This window comes from Dipodomys merriami, unplaced genomic scaffold (assembly GCF_024711535.1).
Source record: "Dipodomys merriami isolate MVZ:Mamm:240054 unplaced genomic scaffold, mDipMer1.0.p SCAF_72, whole genome shotgun sequence".
NCBI classification, from domain to species: Eukaryota; Metazoa; Chordata; class Mammalia; order Rodentia; family Heteromyidae; genus Dipodomys; species Dipodomys merriami.
Window position 1 is genome coordinate 5,415,111 of NW_027206313.1, and position 18,813 is coordinate 5,433,923.

General features: G+C 44.1%; 1 protein-coding gene and 1 long non-coding RNA gene across 2 annotated transcripts in view; one reads left to right on the plus strand and one right to left on the minus strand.

Annotated features, from left to right (window-relative positions):
• The window catches only part of LOC138818206 (zinc finger protein 608-like), a 105,238-nt gene extending 87,867 nt beyond the window's left edge, over positions 1-17,371 (minus strand). The window contains exon 1 of the mRNA XM_070009191.1: positions 16,442-17,371. Within this exon, the coding sequence (XP_069865292.1) occupies positions 16,442-17,371 (930 nt within the window). The remainder of the gene's footprint in view (positions 1-16,441) is intronic.
• On the plus strand, positions 16,533-17,639 carry LOC138818207 (uncharacterized). Its single transcript, XR_011369008.1, has 2 exons — positions 16,533-16,624; positions 17,252-17,639. It is a non-coding gene; the product is annotated as an uncharacterized lncRNA (long non-coding RNA).
• Positions 17,640-18,813: the final 1,174 nt, after the last annotated feature.

Sequence of the window (18,813 nt, forward strand, 5' to 3'; positions counted from 1 at the left end):
AAATACCGGGCTAAAGGAGGCGTGGCCCTAATGTTTGGTGAGAATATTACTTTTGCCTTTTACAAAGAACCACCAGAAGGGATTCCTTAACACACTTTAGGAGAAATATTCTGAGACCAGAAAAAGCCAAGTACACATGTCCCAGGAACCACTTCGGAAAAGAGCAGAATAAATCCTTAAACATGCCCATTTCTGAGAGGTGCCAATGGTTAACATCTGTAATCCTAGCTACGCAGGAGGCTGTGATTGCAATCACAGCAATTCAAAGGAAGCCAGGCCGGAAAGTCTATGAGACTCTTCCCTCTCACCACCAAAAATTAAATAAATTTTAAAAAGCTAGAAGTAGAGGTGTGGTTCAAGTGGCAAAGTACTAGCCTTGACCAAAAAAAGCTCAGCAACAGCACTGAGGCCCTGAATTCAAGCGTCTGTACCAGCTCAAAAAAAAAAAATTAAACTAAACAAAAACCAATGTAAAAACATGCCAATCACTCCTCCTCTAGATCTTTCTTTTATGCTGTTGTAGTCAATCCTTTAAGCTTTTCTTTGACTGTGTGTATGTATGTTTAAATATATATGACTGTGTTTATAAATATAAAATATGTAATATGCTATATTTAGAGATTCATGCTTACTTTTAATTCTTTTTTTGTTGTTTACGTGTTTCACCGCACCCCCAAAGGGTGCTTTGAAATCTTTCCAGCTTTTACAATTAAACCTAACCATCTGGACAAAAATCTTCACATTCACTAAATTAGTCACAGATTTTGTGGGTAAGCTGAGAAACTAAATGCTATGCTCTGTGCTAGGATTTAAACCGCATCCACCACAGCAAAACACCCTCTCTCCAATAATCTTTCCAATTATACACGCACATTCAGGCTCAGATAACACAGAGCCCACTGTAAACTACACGGAACAACTATGTGTCCAGTTGGTCTTGCTATTTACATCTCAAAGTGACTTGCAACAAATTCAAAATGGAATTCTTCAAAAACTCTTCGGGATTTACTTTACAGACAAGACAAAAGAGTTCCCCCCCTCCCTTTTTAATTCCAACCATTTAATTTTTTCCTACCACTAGTAGGTTGGCAAGCTATTGGCCACAATAAAAAGTTACTGGAGGAGATCTGTAGTTTTATGTTGAACACTGGTAAAAATGTGAGTTAAATACAGTAGACAGTGTGTGTGTGTGTGTGTGTGTGTGTGTGTGTGTGTGTGTGTGTGTGTGTGTGTGTGTGTGTGTGTGTGTGTGTGTGTGTGTGTGTGTGTGTATTAAACTCATAGCCTTCCATTCTTGCTTGGTTTTCTGGCTCAAAGTTGGTGCTGTCTCAAATGAGGCACATCTCCACTTCCAACTTCCTCTCCCCTCCCCAACTTATTATGTCCTCCCTTCTTAGTGGTTGATTCGAGGTAAGACTCTGTCCTAACTGGCTTAGAACCATGACCCTCAGATCTCAGCCTCCTGGGTAGCTAAGATTACAGACAGGAGCTACTGTGGCCAGCCAGTTTCTACATGTTTAAGACTTCCAGTCTTCTCAGAGTTTACTACAAGTGTCAGAAGAAGAAATTTCAACATGTTTAATATATTTTGTTGAAATCCAACAAGGCAAGTGATCTTGTGTAGTCATCCAATCTCTGGTACCTAACTATACATAGGAAAAACTACCATTGACTGGGAAGGTAGCTCATGGTAGAGTGCTTGCCTAGCACACATGAAGCCCTGGGTTCGATTTCTCAGTATCAAATAAGCAGAAAAGGCTGGAAGTGGAACTGTGGCTCCATGGTAGAGTGCTAGTCTTGAGCAAAAGAAGCTCAGGGACAGTACCTAGGCCCTGAGTTCAAGCCCGAGGACTGGAAAATAAATAAATACATAAATACATAAATAAATAAATAGAACTACAATCTAAAATGAATCTGCTGGGAGTGACTCCACAGCTGTGCTAACTCCAGATAAATGGAAAACACAGGTTTCTGCAAGGAAATAATGTGTATTAATTTACAGCCAATCTATGGGTTCACATGCCAGTCTTCCCAAGCATTAGTATTCTTACTATTAGCAAGCATTAGACACGGTGTAAGCAGGTTTACAAAAATCATTTTCAGAACTTCTTAGGTTAGACGTCTTTTTTTCCTTTGAAATTTAGGCACATTGAATTTTCCTTTTATATGAGCGATAAAAAGCACGAACAGATAAAAGAGCCAAGCAAGACACAGGAAAAGGAATGCTTGTTAACACTAAGTTATGAGGGAAGGAAGAAATATCTGCACTGACTCCTCTTTTTTTTTTTTTTTTTGGTCAGTGAGGGGGCTTGAACTCAGGGCCTGGGTACTGTCCCTGAACTCTTTTTGCAAAAGGCTAGGGCACTCTACACCTCTTTGAGCCACAGTACCAACTTCTGGTTTTCTGGAGTCTAAATGGAGATGAGAATCTCACAGACTTGCTTGCCGGAGCTGACTTTGAACCATGATCCTCAAATCTCAGCTCCCAGAGTAGCTAGGATTACAAGTATTAAACCACCAGCAGCTGGCTAAACTGGCTAACTCCTCATTCTTCATAATCCATGCACACTCAAACTAAATTTATTAAATAAATTTTATATATTTTTTATTTATTAAGTAATTTTATTTATTAAGTCCTGGGGCTTGTGAACTCAGGGCCTGGGCACTGTCCCTGAACTTCTTTTGCTCAAGGCTAGCACTCACCACTTGAGCCACAGCACCACTTCTGGCTTTTTCTGTTTATGTGGTACTTAGGAATGGAACCCAGGGCTTCATGCATGTGAAGCAAGCACTCTGCCACTTTTTTATATTTAGGTGATTTTTTTTTTTAATTTCCGAAGGCATGCACAGTGCAAAGCACTGACAATTTGGTAAGAGGCTTTCTTTCCAGAAAAGACTAAAACAGAGAGATTTCAAGCATTCACAGCCTCTTACAAGAGCCATATTTTCACTTTTTGCATTTATGTTTTGGTTTGCTAAGTAACCCTATACTGAGCACATGTTAACATTCAAACATACACCGAAAGAGATCAAATTTAGGTGAGCATTTGCAGAGCTGGTAAAACATGGTAGGGTTTTTTGTTTTGTTTTTTGGCTTGATTTTCTTGAAAATGTGTTCCCACAAATTTAGTCTACTTAGTGACTATAAAAAGTGTTGTTTTTATGAGATTTTGAAGTCTGGAGCTTTTAAAATTACATTGAATGCTCACAGAAGTAAAATTTGGTCTCTTTCCTCGCCAATGCAGAAAATATAAATAGAAAAACACTGGCTATAAACAAAGCACATTAAAAAGTCCCTGGTAGTTTGGCAAGACTGAAACCACTTACACTTTATGTTTTGTACCTCCTTTGCTCCCCATCTCCTCCATTCAAGTTGCTCCTATAACCCAGAGAAGACAGATAAACCTATCAGCCATTATTTGGAATAAAAAAAAAAAAAATCATGTAATCTTGCAGGGACCCACTGACTCACAAGTGTAATCCTAGCTACTCAGGAGGCTGAGATCTGAGGAACAAAGTTTGAAGCCAACAAAGTCTATGAGATGTTTATCTCCAGTTAAACACCAAAAAGATGGAAGTGGCATTGTGGCTCAAGGGGGTAGAGTGCCAACCTTGAGCAGAAAATGTTAGGAGACAGCAGCCAATACCAATACCAATGCACAAAATAAATAAAATAAAATTTGTGCCATTTCAAAAAGACAAGAATGCAAAAATAATAGTGCCAGAACTTAAAGATGACCAAAGATGATCCCCTGGAGCCAACTGAGATACCACAATTTCAATTTCTCAAATAATCATCTAGTAAGGAACAACTGCTTTCAATGTTACAGAAAATAAAGACTTGGTTAAAAAGCAACACTTGTCTCTTAAGTTATCAGAAAGGATGACAGTGTATACACAAGACAAAGGGTTTCACTTCTGAGATTAAAGTAAAAATAAAACTAGCCAACAAGGACTGTTAGAATGACACAGCTAGCAAACATGCTACTAGAGCGCGGCACCCGCCTATGTGTTTATAAGAGGATCAGAAGTACAAACTGAAACTCTTGTGGGAAGAAATATCATCATTTCTGGTCTTCTACTGCTAAATATAATCCAGACCTTTAAAATATACTTTGGGGGGGGGGGAGAGGGAAAGGGAGAGGGAGAAGGAGGGAGAGGGAGGGAGGGAAGGAGAGGGAGAGAGAGAAAGTCTAGCTGCCAGGCAATGGCTCTCCCCTCTCCCCTCTGTGGGGACACCATTTCACTGGTGTTTCTGGGGAGCCCCTTTCTATTCAGATGTGTATCAGTACCTCATGAAATGGGGGATTTCTGCAGTCCAGCCCAAGTATTCATGATAGCGCAGTGCCTAGGGTCAGGGCCACAAAGGTGCTCCGGCCTTTCTTCCCTCACTCATCTCCCTACCATTCCCCTTCACCCCAACAAATGGGAAAATTTATCATCTTCTACTTGTTCTCTCAGAAGAACGTGGGTTTTAATGTCTGGCTCAGGCAGGGAAGAAATAACCTGCATTTGTGGGTGGGGTGGGGTGGGGAGGGGGAGGGGGTAAAGGGGAGGGAAGACTAAAGGAGAGAAGTGTGGATGAATAAATATAGTCATTATATTAATTCAATGTACACATGGACAAATGTAAACAGGTAACTTGAGTGCATGGATGCGGTCTGGAGAGGTGTGTGTGTGGGGTGTTGTGGACTAAGATGTACTTATAAATTAGCATGTCCAATTGAAACTACTTAAGGATAACAGGTTGTGCCATTGAATCATTCATCCCTCTTTTGCCTCATCTGATGGGGGAGGGAGGGAGACAAAGGGAGGAGGCAGAGTAGCTGAGCATAATCACAAAACATAACACTGGCTATTCAATGTCTGTACTTTCCAGTCTTCTTCCAACTTCCTAGCCTATAGGATTTCGTGACCAACTGAATAAATCTTAATCTGTAAACAAATGGTTTGCTCTACAATTAAACCATTCATAGGTCTTTTTTTTTTTTTTTAACTGCTTGGCAGCTGCCCAACCCAGAAACTTCTAGGTTCTTCCATTATTTAGTTCTCCCAATGGTTTAAAAGGCAATAAGCTCATTTGGAGTTTATAAAACTATGCACCATCAACAAAAGCATGGAATGCTTCCAAGATGCACAGTGGCTTCCACATGGACAATGAGGAGCTGTGTGGAGTCTCCCCCCTCCTCAGACCCCCCCAGCAAAAATGCCCAGCCCCAATTAACCACCCCAGGGGCTTTCAGAATGGTTATGCTAAGTTGCAAATACAGCAAGATCCACTTGAACTCCAACTGTCTTGTGTGCTTTTCCTCTCAAGGTAAGGAAAAGGCTGGGCAGACTGACCTCATTAAAGGGTAATTAGTGAACCCCAGGACTAGAGGGGCGACCACAATCGTGCCTATTGTGAAAGCTTCACTCTGGGCCTACTCTTTTCTTTCTGGCGGCTTTTTCTTTCTTTTTTTTTTTTTTAAACCCAGGAGGTCTCTACAAATTGAAAGGCCCACGTTTTAAATTTTTAAGGATTTCAATCTGGCTATTTTTCTTTCTATTACCAGTCATGGAGTGTGAAGAAAAAAAAAAAAAAAAGCATTGCAAAAAGCATTTCCCACTTCTTCCATGGATCTGGTATAGCTAGAAGTAATATTTGAACAAAAGTTATTTAAGTAATTTTTAGTCTATGTAATAAGTGATGCAAAGTAAGTGGTTTACACATTAAAATAAATGCTTCACCTCTTGATTAGACAGTAAAAATAGCACATACATGAATTTAAAAAATTCGTTTTTGTTTTTAGGTGACATATATGAATGACACATATATATGATATTTGACAATGAGGTTGAAACAATGAATGAATCCATTTACACGTGAAAGTGGCACTTAGAAACCAATAGAGTGACATGATCAACATAACCCCTTTGCCAGCTATAAAGTCCAGGACGCCTCTTTAAAGCCCATGATCACTGTTAGCATGTCCACGCCCAGCTGCACGAGAAGTACACTCTATATAAAATGCACCAATAAATTTCATCAGCCACCTTCGTGAAGAGTCACATCTTTCTGAAGATACTAAGCCCTCAGAGACCCACTGTCAAAACAGCTATTTTGTTTTGTTTGGGTACCAGTTCTCAGGCTTAAATTGAAGGCCTCAAGCTCTGGGCTTTGTACCTCAAGGCTAGTGCTCTACCACGTTAGCCATCCTTCCACTTCTGCCATTCTGCTGGTGAATCAGACGTAAGTCTCACAAACATTTATCCCCTGGCTGGCTCGCTTGCAACCGCGACTTCAACTTTCTTGAGTAGAGGATGACAGGTATGAACGACCCGTGCCCCACAGGATGGATCCTGAGAAACTCCTTTGTCAGGGGAAAGGAATAAAATAGTCGTTAACTTCTCAGCAACCAAGAGTTAAATGGTTTCCCTATAATCAGGTGCCTTGACATCTTTGTAAAAGTTCACTGAAAAGCAGGAAGCGATGCTTGGGAGTGCAGGCCCCGCTGACCCCCAAGCCCTCAGGACCAGAGACTTCCACGCAGTCAGAGGGCGGAGGCAGCGCTCAGAGCTGATGCTGTCTGTCTGTCTGTCCAGCCAAGGAATCACCCAATGGGTTTCCTGGCTCTTCAACATCAGAGGAGAAGTAACAACGGTACACAAGCGCGTCTGCGCTTTTGTATTTAGGAGTCAATGGGTGTGCACTTGGCTTCCATGGAAACACTGCCCTGGGGCCCCGGCGGCACCCACGATCCCGGGGCGGCTGCCGCACGGACCTGCGCGGGGGAGCACCGTGGGAGCGCGCGGGGCGGGGCGGGGGGCGCTGGCGGGAGCTCGCGCCGTTGGCGGGCGTGGGGAGGGGCGCAGCTGCGGAAGTCCCGCCCAGCCCAGGCCTGCAAACGCGGACGAGGCGGCGCGTCCCGCGAGCCCCGGTCCGCGTCCCGGGGTGGGCGCGCCAGCACAGCCGCAGTCCCGGTGGGGACCTTTCAGCCACCTTCGGCCACTAATTGGAAGCAGGTTAGAATTCCGCCTCCGGGGAACGTGGTCAAACTAGAAGCGGCAGCGAGTGAAGAAAGAGGCGAAAGGCGGCGGGAAGAGGTGACAGATTTACAACGCCCAGGGCCATAAACAGGTCTCCGACGGGAAACGGCGCGCGTCCCCCGCCGCCCTGCCGGGAGCGCGCACGCGCGACGCAGGCCCGCCCAGCGCAGAGGCCACGCCCCCAGCGCAGAAACCGTGCCCCTCGGCCCGGAGGCCACGCCCCCAGCGCAGAAACCGTGCCCCCTCGGCCCGGAGGCCACGCCCCCAGCGCAGAAACCGTGCCCCCTCGGCCCGGAGGCCACGCCCCTGCCCGGAGGCCACGCCCCTGCCCGGAGGCCACGCCCCGTCTGCTCCCAGCGCCCCTCCCACCCCCACCCCGCAGGCTGGTGAGCTTGGAGGGTGTCACACGTTACGTTGCAGGGAGAGGAGAGCAGCTTTCCTTTGGGGCGAGGGGAGGAGGAGGCCGAAAGGCGCGATGGAGACAGCTGCATCTGCTGCGGCTTCCAGGGAGAGGCGGGAAGGACTGGGGCGAGGAACTGGAATGGAGCTGAGAGGCGGAAGAAGGCTCAGGTGCTCCCCTCCCCCTTAAACCCAGGTCGGCCATGGACGGCTCACACCTGTCACCCTAGCTACTCAGGAGGCTGAGATCTGAGGATCACGGTTCAAAGCCAGCCCGGGCAGGAAAGTCAGTGAGACTCCGATCTCCAATGAACCACCAGAAAACCGGAAGTGGCGCTGTGCCTCCACCGGCCAGGCCCCAGTAGCAGAGCACACGCGTGTGCACACACACACTCCAAACACACACCGTCATTTAACTGAAATTCCACCTTCCGAGCAGTGTGAGGATTTGGGGTGTGAACGGCTTCCTGATCAGTTATTTAAAACATCAGGGGCATATTGGAACAGCCCACATTTGTCAAAGCAGTCACATGGGAAGCAGGGATGCTTTACTCTCTGCTTTTCACTTATGTGGCCTTTTTATTTTTTAATCAGCACAGCTTACCTCTGAACAGGTCAGGGCGCAGGCTCTATTTCTTGTTCCCATTTACTGCTGAAAAGACTTCACACCTGTGATGCTAGCTACTCAGGAGGCTGAGATCTGAGGACCATGATTCAAGGCCACCTCTGGCAAGAAAGTTTGTAAGACTCTAATCTCCAATTAACAACCAGAAAACTGGAAGTGGCACTGTGGCTCAAAGTGGTGGAGCCTTGCGCAAAAAGAGCTCAGGAACAGTGCCCAGGCCCCACGTTCAAACTCCACAACCAACAAAAAAGAAAAGAAAAGAAAAAGAATTGGCAATGAAATGAAGCCCAAGAACAAATAACTACTTGCTGTTGTGCTAGATCTCAGCATATAATGATGTATATGATACTGTTATCCACGTACGGTGGTAAGACTGACAAACAGTTCTATAGAAAGAATGAAAACGGAGTTTTCTATTCTTCTAGTCAGATCTTGTTTGTTTCCCTTTTCTTTTCTTTCCTTGTGTTGTCCTGGGGCTTGAACTGGTGTTCTGGGCATCTTCCCTGAGCTTTTGGGCTCAAGGCTAGTCCTATACAACTTTGAGTCTCAGTGTTGTTCATGACTTTTTGTTAGTCAGTTGGAGATGAGAGTCTCACAGACTTTACTGCCCAGGCTGGCTTTGAACTATAATCCATAGATCTCAGCCTCCTGAGTAGCAAGGCGTGAACCACCTGGCTATTAGTTTTGTTTTGTGTGGTTTTTTTTTTTTTTTTAACATAAGCCCATCCATAAAAATCAGCCACAGAGGTGACAGAAGTGCAAAAGCAAGCTGGTTCGGCTATGCACAACTTGAAACAGAGGAAGGGAGAAAAGAAGAAAATATTAGAGGTTGCTATCCAGTTCCCATGGAGGATGTTTTAGGTAAAGAATGAATTAAACTGTAAACAGCTATGTGAGCCCAGATGGTGCTTTTCTGCCAGCTTAATGCAAAGGGGAGATAAGAGGAATCACTACACATCCCTCCAACACAGGTTGCTCAGCTAACAAGGAACAACTTGGACATGACCTTTGAACTCTCAGTGACTAAGGCAGAAAAGGTGTAGGGAAGGCAACCAGAGAGCCAGATGTGCTTTTCTAAGAATCAAACCAGGGTTTTTCTTTAATCAAAAGGACGAACAGGAGTTTATGAAAGTGTGACTAACTGAAACCCTGTCGTCTGTGGCTAATTGAAGCATATAAAAGAGTCTATTTCTTAAAACATTCTACAAACACTTCTTTTTTTTTTTTTTTTTTAATTTACTGCCACATGACAAAAACCAGAATCAAGCTGACTGGTAGAAGATCAGTACAACCAAAGACCAAGCTATTATTTCAAACTGTCAGGGAAGGCAGTAAAATTGCTACCAGGTCTCCTTAAGTTACCCTTCAATAAAAAGAAGCCATCAGGGAAATAAGAGGAAAAGAAAACACATCAAAACCTTAAAAGTCCCTTTAAGTAAAATTATACGTCTGTGGCACTGTGCCATCTGCTCTCTCGTTAACATAATAAGCCCATTTCCACTGCCTAAATATCTGCTCTCTAAAATCATTATGGAAAACACAAAATATAAATCGATATTTTTTTATTTATACTGAACCTGTAAGAGCTTCATTCATATGCCTAAATGTTCCTGTTGTTGGTACATTTTTTTTTGTAAGAAGCTAGCTGACAATGAGGATTCTCAGGAGGCAGAAAGCTCAGTGTGGCTCAAGACTAGTCACAGTGAATAATCATCACACTGAAAGGGGGTTGGAGGGGTGACAAAGAGCGGCTTTGAAAAGCTAGTCGTATTTATTCACTATTTCAAGCCCATTTGTTCTATCTGGAACATCCTTCTTTTGAGTTTTCCATTACAACTATATTGTATACTTTCAGAGTTTCTTTTTGCTTTCCTGAGAGTGAAAAAAGAAAAAAAAAATCCTTCTGAATATCAGATGAGATAGCTCCCAGCAGCTCAAGGCCCACTGACCTATCAAAAATGTAAGTATTTGCTTTGTGATCACTTTGGCTCTCCGGGCCAAACTCATCATGCCTTCCAGTACATTCCCAAAGGAGTTTCTAAGCAAGATTTAGCAAACATGAAGCACTGGGTTTCTAAATATGCCCGAGCTCTCAAAAATAACATTACAGCAGCCCAACTGCTAGTCAACCAACCCTGAGAAGTTTAACAACCTTGCATTCAGTTAGAAAGGCTTTGTTCTAGTTGCCAAAACCTAAGCTTAAATTAAAAAGGACTTGCCACAGAAAGCAAGTAGTCACTAGTGAAACTTCGGCAAGGAGACCAAATTGGCCACAGAGAGGAGACCCCATTTAAGCTTTAACAGAGTGGAATGATTCCAGAGGTGATCTTAAAAATATATATATACTTATATATATATATATATATATATAATTTATATATATATGGCCAACCAATATCTCCTCCAAAATATACAATTTTAACATGCATATACACATAGGTGAAATACCAGTCATGGGTCACAGTATGATCTCTGTATTAATAATTACTCCCTAATGATGATCTCCTTCATTACTGAGGGTAAGATTTCACCTCTTCTCTTCCTATGTAATACTACATGGTATTGACAACAAACCTAGGTTACAAAAGCTATTTCCACTATGATCTTGCAAACAAGGATAACCCAATATTTCATTAGTTCTAGTTTCCATCCTTACACCCAACCATGATACAAGTAACTTAGAAATCAACTGCTCAGTATTCAAGCAAAACCCTTGATGTTCAGATCGCTGGCAAGTTCAGAGTGCTGGCAATCAAAATTATGTTGTGCTACAATAATTACTATGAAAACTTCCAGTGCTTAATATTAAAGAATAAAATAACATGATCCTGCAACCTCTCCTACACCTCTAGAGTGTGTTCAACATGGCAATTATCCTCGTTCAAGAAGCAGTTTAAACTGCATTGAAACTCAATTATACCCGGGACTTTTTTAAACATATACTTCAAAAGGCAGGTTTCATCACATTCAAATCACTGGCAAAATATTTTTTTTTCTCAGCATATATATATATATATAAAGATTTTATCCGTCTCCCATGAGACATCTTCAAATATATTAAAAAAAAAAGACTTCTCATGCATTGGAGACACCTTTTTCCACCTTATTAAAGCGCGGGCATGGCTGAGAGATGTTGAATGATAAAAATAGTTTTATCTGTAACTCCTCCCAGGTTTAACTGAGTCCAAGAGCCAGATCACACACTTATTAACAAAAACATAGAACTTTGCCACTTTTAAGAATGTAAAGGAACTGTGTAGGACTAGTAGATTTATGATTTAAGTGCTTGTGGCTAAAATAGCTTTCCAATTATCAAGGGCCTCTTAGGAGGAACAGGAATGCATTATGTGTTAATGACCACAACCAGGGGTCCCCTCTCCACTCTTTTGTCAGGGCCAGAGTAGATCCTCCCCGCAGCTTCACCATTAACATGTCTGTTTCCTGTCAGCCCACTCAGAGATAATGTCATTTATCTCAGGGAGGCACAAGCCCAGTCATTAGCTTCAATAAAAGACCTCAAACAAAGGCCAGATAGTGTTTTACCCAAGGTTCCAAGTACTAAATCTAGAAGTAAGCCTCTGAATTTCTAAAAGTCATAAGGATCTTAAGCATCTAGAAAGTCCAGGACTCAAAAGTTATTCGGAAAAGAACTCCATGCTTCTTATCAGCCATCCTAGATTACATCTCCAAACAAGAACTTGTTTTCTATACCGTAAACACCAGCCCACAGCACTATCACTATTGGATTAACCAGGGAAGCCTCCCCTGGCCTCCTCCCCCCCCTCCCCCCAACACACACACACACTACCTTCTTGCCTCCAGGAGGAAAATTGACAGAATAATTCAGGTGGTGACTAAATAGTCAGATCTTTGAAAAACTGACCTTCTCTGGGTCCATGCCTGTGGGAACTGGATAGCCGTTATAAGGTGGTCAATAACTGAGCTTCTGGAAGTCTTTTAAGTAAAAGTGGAACTGGTTAAAATGAATGTAGGAACATGTGTTTTCACAGTGTTGCTCATATTACTGCAATTTCAAGTTTCTGTGAAGTACCAGGTGAACTTTTTTAAATTAAAAAAAAAAAAAGCCCACAGACACCATCAAAACTGGAGCAAATCTCAGCCATTCAATCCCTGTGTTTTCATGCTGGAAACGAAGAACAGATGGTACTTTCCATGTTGTTTGAGTCTGGTTATTGAACACCTCTGTGGTTAGGGAGATTTCTGCTTTGCACTTTCGCATACATTTCATTTACTAACTGTAAAATGCTGCTTAGGAAAAAATAAGTCTTTATAACACTCTAATTAAAACCATCTTGGAGCTAAGCAATTTCACTTGAAGAGAGTTCTTAACCTCACGACATTTAGACAATCGTTTCTCCCCCCAACCTGATTTTGTTGCCCAGACTTCAAAGTTATTAAAGTTGCTAATCATTTTTCTAGCTCCATCTTGAGCAATTGTGCATATTTTTAAATCCCTCTAGTAAAGCTAACAGTTTTCAAATGCTAAACCTCACCATACAAATCCTCCAAGCTACAAGGGCTCTCCCAGGGGACAGCCTAGCCCTTCCCCAAGCCCACCTCAAACAGCTCTGTCACCCTCTGGGAAACCTGAGATCAATGTAAGGAGATGCATCCAGGCTGACTGAAAACCACTCTTAGTCACAGTTGTTTGTAACAGCTAAATCCCTTATGTAGCTTTCAAAACACTGTACTATCCAACAATGGACTTTGTTCTTTAATTATAGCAAGTGGCCTTCCTGCCTTTTCTTTTCACTGTAGACAAACTGTCCTCACTAGGCAGAGCTCCTAAAGAGCCCTATATTTGCCAAAAGAACAACAACAAAAGGAAAGATATCACCCACAAAACTCATTAATCAAAACATGTTCTTAAACTGCTCACACTCATTTAGAAAATGCACTAGAATTCCCTAGTGACATGTAAAACGGTTTCTAAAGGAATGGTTTCTACAAGAACAAAATGAGTGATCTCTTTTATAGCCAGACCCATTTGTAGATATCACTTTTAGGAATGACAAGGATCATCTTAACAAGAAAACTGCAGGATATTACAGAAATAATCCTCTTCTCAGAATATGTACTGAAAGGAACCCTAAGGACACAACCATGTGACCTGTGTTCATTTTGTTTAAGTATTTAACATTTTTCTATGTACTTTGGAATTTTCCAGTGGTCAAATGATCCCATGTATGGTATTCAGTATAACTAACTCAGCTGAGTGTTCCCTTAATAAGTCCAAAGTGTAAGATGGCTAACAGGGGACTTAAAGAGGAGCTTCAGTAGACTACTATTATGTTTTGTTTTGTTTTTAAAGGAGGGGAGGGGAAGGTGAAGAGGCAGGTTTTAACAACCCAAAGCCATCCCGTCAAATCTACTTATTCAGACATGTCACTGTGGCTTAACCACAAAATGAGCTATAGAAATATAGCTCAACCCTCTTAGAATTATGGCATGTTTTGATTTTGTTCACGTATTAAGGGAGTGGCGACTTTTACAGCATAGTTGTGGTTTTCACATAAAAGAGTAGAACACTCATTGATTTAATTAGGTTTCATAAGGTCCAATGGATCATGTTCTACATGACTTTGTGTAGTGAGGAAACAGAATAAACAGACCAAAAATAGACATTTAAGCATGCTGTGAAAATTAACCGGTGACAGCCAGTCTTATGAATCTCCTGTGAGCCTTCCAACCAGAAAAGAAATAAAGCATATGTATATACTCTCCTTTGGTTTTCACACGTGAGCCTCTTAAAAGACACATCTGATTGCTGAAAATTAATCATCTCTACTCTGAAGGCCATTACTCTTTGCAAGCTCAGATAGTCAGGGAAAGCTGAAATTACAATGTTTCATAAAATGTAAAAAAGAAAAAATCTGCCCCAAAGATGCTTCAGATTTGAAACATTGTATCAGGCGAAGCTTGGCCTGCTAAATCTTTACTTTCTAAATAGGTATCTTCATATCCTTAGAAAGTATTTTCTAAATTGAAGCCTAATTGGACACAGCCATTGGTAAAATTACCAGTTACTTCCCCCGGTTGGTAAGTGTGCCAGGAGTACCATCTTAGTGTGCCAAGAATGGAAGCATTCTTTAGTCCTCCTGGGGTGGAGGGAGGGGGAGGAGGAAAGACTTCAGAAATCCTCTTTTGAGATCTCCGAGCTAACACCAGCTTGACACAAATGGCCCAGACAGCAAGATCCCGGCCCCTAGCCTCCATCCCGGGGTGACCTCGGGACATCAGGGTGGCTAAGGTTAGAGACGCAGTCTCCTCCTCACACAGAGCCAGAAGTAAAGCTAAAAGCAATGGGATCTCTCCTTTCCCCGGCCCAAGACCAAGCATAACTTGTTTGCCTTCCTTTAGGTCACTTATCCGGTGTCTACTGCTTCAGCTGAAGAGGAGTCACACCTACATAAATAATTTAATTCTCCCATTCTTCATCCAGTTTTCCCTGTGACTGGAAAGCAAAAAAGAACACACACACACACGCACACACACGCGCGCACACACACATTGGAGAGCCGACACCATGCTCTAGTCTCAGTTGCCATGACAGCAGCCTTTGAGATCCTGCAATGTTCCGATTGCCAGCTAAACAAAATTGTTGAATGTGAACATTTGGCTGGAAGATTAAAAGGCGAAAGGGAATGCAAAAGGGCAGTACCTCCCACATTCCGAGCAGCCGGAGAATCCAATCAAATCTCTCTGACTCCTTAACCACAGCCATTGTGAGCACTGGATTACGGCAATTCATGGAGATAGTTAAAGCAGATTAGAACTGCAATTTGAAGACTATTGGCAACAGAGGTAAATGCCCGACTGTACTAAGTAATAAGATTTCAAAATGCCTTTTAGTAGAAATGATGTGAAACTACATATTTACACTCAGAATCGAATACTGCGATTTTTCAGAAGTTCATTTAAATTCAGTGACGTGAAATACTTAAGGAAGTATGGATTATAAGTGTTTGGTGGTGTTCTACAAGTTTGGCACGCTTATCTTTAATCTTTACATCCCTCAACTAACTTTTATAATCAAAACTTTATTATTAGACTCCAATGTAAATTCTGAACAAAGTTAAGAGGATTGGAATAGAGAATGGAACCACTTTACCCAAAAACCATCATCCAGATGAATTAACCAACGTGTCCAATTCTGATCAAGTCAGAAAGACCAAAAACCAAATCAATGTGTAAGCATATTTCCAAACAACCACACCACAAAACACATGATTTTAAAAAAACAAAAACTACTGCTTTTCTAAGACACAACCTGTAGACTTAATCTATAAAGACTTTTACAGAAAGATCACTCACAACCCCACTTCACTGGTAGATACAAAACCTTCTGTTCTCAGATTTTATTCAATAACAGAATAATCCATTCCAGACCAGCAAGACCCAGGCCGCCAACCCTGATCCGCACAACACTGAAGACAGTTTCTCCAAGTCAATGCCTTAACTGCAGACTTCAAGACAATGACAAAGATGGATCCAAGACCGAGAAGGATCCAAATGGCCTAAAACAACTATCCAGCACACAGTTCCCCTCGGTTCCCACTGCTCTAGATGTGGCTTCACATTTCAGGAGCATCAATCCAACCAAAGCTGTCTGGGTCCCCAGTGAAGGCTTAAATACCCAAGTGATAACATTCTTAGCATCTCCAGCTAAAAAGTAGCTGAGGAAACCCAAAGTTCTAGCCGCCACCAAACCTATCCCGGTTCTGCTACAGTGGTGAAACTAGCGATCCAGCACACCAAGCACCTCTCATAAATAGGAAGCCATCCAAGGGGGAATCCTTTGGAGAAACAAATTTTGGAGAAAGTAAGGACACAAAAAAAGTGATGAAAACCCTGGACCCTCCTCCCCACAGTGGGAAGGAAGCTGAACGCTGCCTCCCAGGAACACGTTAATTACTAGCAATAATGCCTACAAGTAAATGACCACGGAAAACCGTTCTCCTGGGGGGGGGAGGGAGGAGGGGGGGAGAGGAAGCAGGACAAGAGTCCAGCGGGGGGGGGGGGGGTGTAAGCAGCTTTCCTAGGAAAAAAGCTGGCAGCCTAAGCCAGGAGACCACCTGCAGCAGGGCCCCAAGGTGCGGTGGCTGCTCGGCTCCCACGGCGCACCAGCAGCCACCCGAGCAGCCCAGGCCCGCAGGCGGGGGGCAGCGGGAGCCCCCCCCTCCACCCCGGGCAGCGGCGAGCGGGCGAGAGCGCAGCAGCCTGGCCATCCCCGCCCACGGAGCGCCAAGAAGCACCGAGTGCCCCCCCCAGGGGGACACCCCCACGAGGTGCACCCCGAAAGAGGGAGGAGGAGGGGGTGGGGGGTGGGGAGGGCATCCCAGCCTGGCGGCTGCACGGTGCTCCTACCTTCTCGGTCTTCAGCTTCTTGATGCGCCGGTGGCCCTCCTCCTCCTCCTCTTCCTTCTTGACCAACAGAGAGTTTCCCACGACGCCCGCGTCCGGGGCGCCTTTGCCCACCGCCTCCCCGGCGGCCCCGGCGTGGAAGGGGCTCGCGCCGCCCCCGTGGCCCTTGGCCCCGAAGCCGTACAGGTGAGCCCCCGGGGCGGCCTGGGCGCCGCCGCCGCCCGCGTGCGCCGGCAGGGGGTCGTGCCGGTCCTTGCGGGACTTGCCCGCCTCCTTGTCGCGCTTGGCGCCCCGGCTGCTCGGGCCCTTGCCCGGCTTCTCGTCCTTGCTCTTCCCGCAGGGGCCGGCGGCGGGGGCGGCGGGGGCGGCGGCGGCGGGGGCGGCGGCGGGGCCCGGGCCGTGGCCGTGGGGGTTCCCGCCGCCGCCGCCCCCGCCCCCGCCGCCGCCGCCCCCGCCGCCGCCGCCGCTCACACTTTGACCCAGGGCGGAATTCATGCCAGCCGCCTCTCCAGGGCGCCCTTGGACTTCCTGCCTCTTGCCAGCGCTGCTGATCTCGGGAATCCCGTACAAGGCGGCCGAAGGGAGAGATTTATTAGCATCCTTGGAAGTTTTACTCCTTTTCACTTTGGATTTGCTGGGCTCTTTGTGGGAACTCCCCTGCGCGGCCGAGGGGTGCACGGAAGCGAACTTGAGGCCCTCGGCGCTGGAGGCCGGACCTCCGCAATCCTTAGAGCTGCTGCTGCTGCTGCTGCTGCTGCTGCTAGTGGTGTTGGTGGAATTATTCATCTCAAATTTCTGTCTGTCTTTCTCCAGATCGGCGTCCAAATCAATGATTAGATTGCCAACCCCGATTTCCCAATCATCGCCACTGTCGTAAGTATCAACGGTATTTGGATCCACACCTTTACCTGCCGTAGAAATGTTCACTGACATCCTGAAGACGAACTCTCTCGAATAAGAATCCGATGAACTTTCCTTGGGAGATGAGGGGACATTCGTTTAGCTCCGCTGGGACTGCTCTTAAAGAAAAGGGTAATCACCAGAATTCTTCCAAGCTTCTTTATTTTCCTGCTCCACAAAGACGCCCGTCAGCCCAGGTGCAACCTTTTTTCCTGTGAAGGGGGCGGAAAAGTCGAATGTTTCTTGTCTGGGTATTGCCACATCAACAATTAAAAAGCACTTAATAATATTGGGGAGTCCATGGGAGTAGAGTGAATGATGTATTATTGTCTCCACAGTCTAATGTGAGGTTTTAAAGGAAAATCACCCCCACCCCCACCACCCCAAAAAAGATGCATATGATAGACAGCACCTCACAAATAACTAAAAATCTTAGGTGGGGGGAAAAGGAGAATCACTTTATTAAAAAAAAAAAAAAGCATTATATCATCCTTAAGGACCTGATTGCAGTCCAAAAGGTTTCTGTTTGTTGGCTTGGGGGGGGGGGGGAGCTGTTGTCTTTAAGTTTAAAATTTCTGTCTGACACATGGGTTAGCTCAACCTCAGGAATACAACCTGAACAACTCAGACAAGAGGAACACAGAATAAATATCCCTAAGCATGTCTTAGCTCCGGCGATTTAAAAGACTAGACCCTGGAAGTTCTCTGTGTCTAGTTTTCAGAATGTTACTAAATTCTAATTTTAGTGCCTTAAAAAAAAACACAAATTGGGCAATCTGGTTTTTGTTCCCAGTAAGGAACAGAAAAAAAAAAAAAAAAACCAGCCACCAGTAATCCCATATACATTCATATCTCCTGTCTTATCTTTCCCTCCATAGCTTTATACATTTTTGAAAAACACACACACATGCCTTTAAGATCATTTACTAAAAAGACAGTGTTGCATAAAAGATTAAATATCTGCCTTTTGAGGGAAAAAAAATCATCTAAACAATTCTCCCCTACCCCCAGGTTCCAGAATTGCTCAGTCTGTTAAATACGCCGCTACTGACTACAGGGAAACTGATTAAGACATACACTTTAAGTGATCTGAGCCAACGTGGCCTCCCTGACCGCAAATGATTGTGTGTTTGACAAAGAGCAGTTAAAATGGTTTTTAAAGGGATCAGCCCCTTTTTAACAGTGGATTGTCAAGAAAAAAAATAAATATACACATATAAATACACACACACAGAGCCATTGCTTACCTTTAATCCTTTATCATTTTTAATTAGGCCAGCAAATCAAAATGCATTTCCCACTCAGCAAACAAGCCTGTGCCTCATTTTACTTAAACACCAAATGATCAAGAAGGAAGAAACCGAATAACACATCTCAGCCAGAGTAATCCCTGGATAACATTATTCCACGTCCCCACCCCCTCTTTTGGCACACGGATCAGGAGTCCTTTTCTCCTTAAAAAAATGTGTCACTGT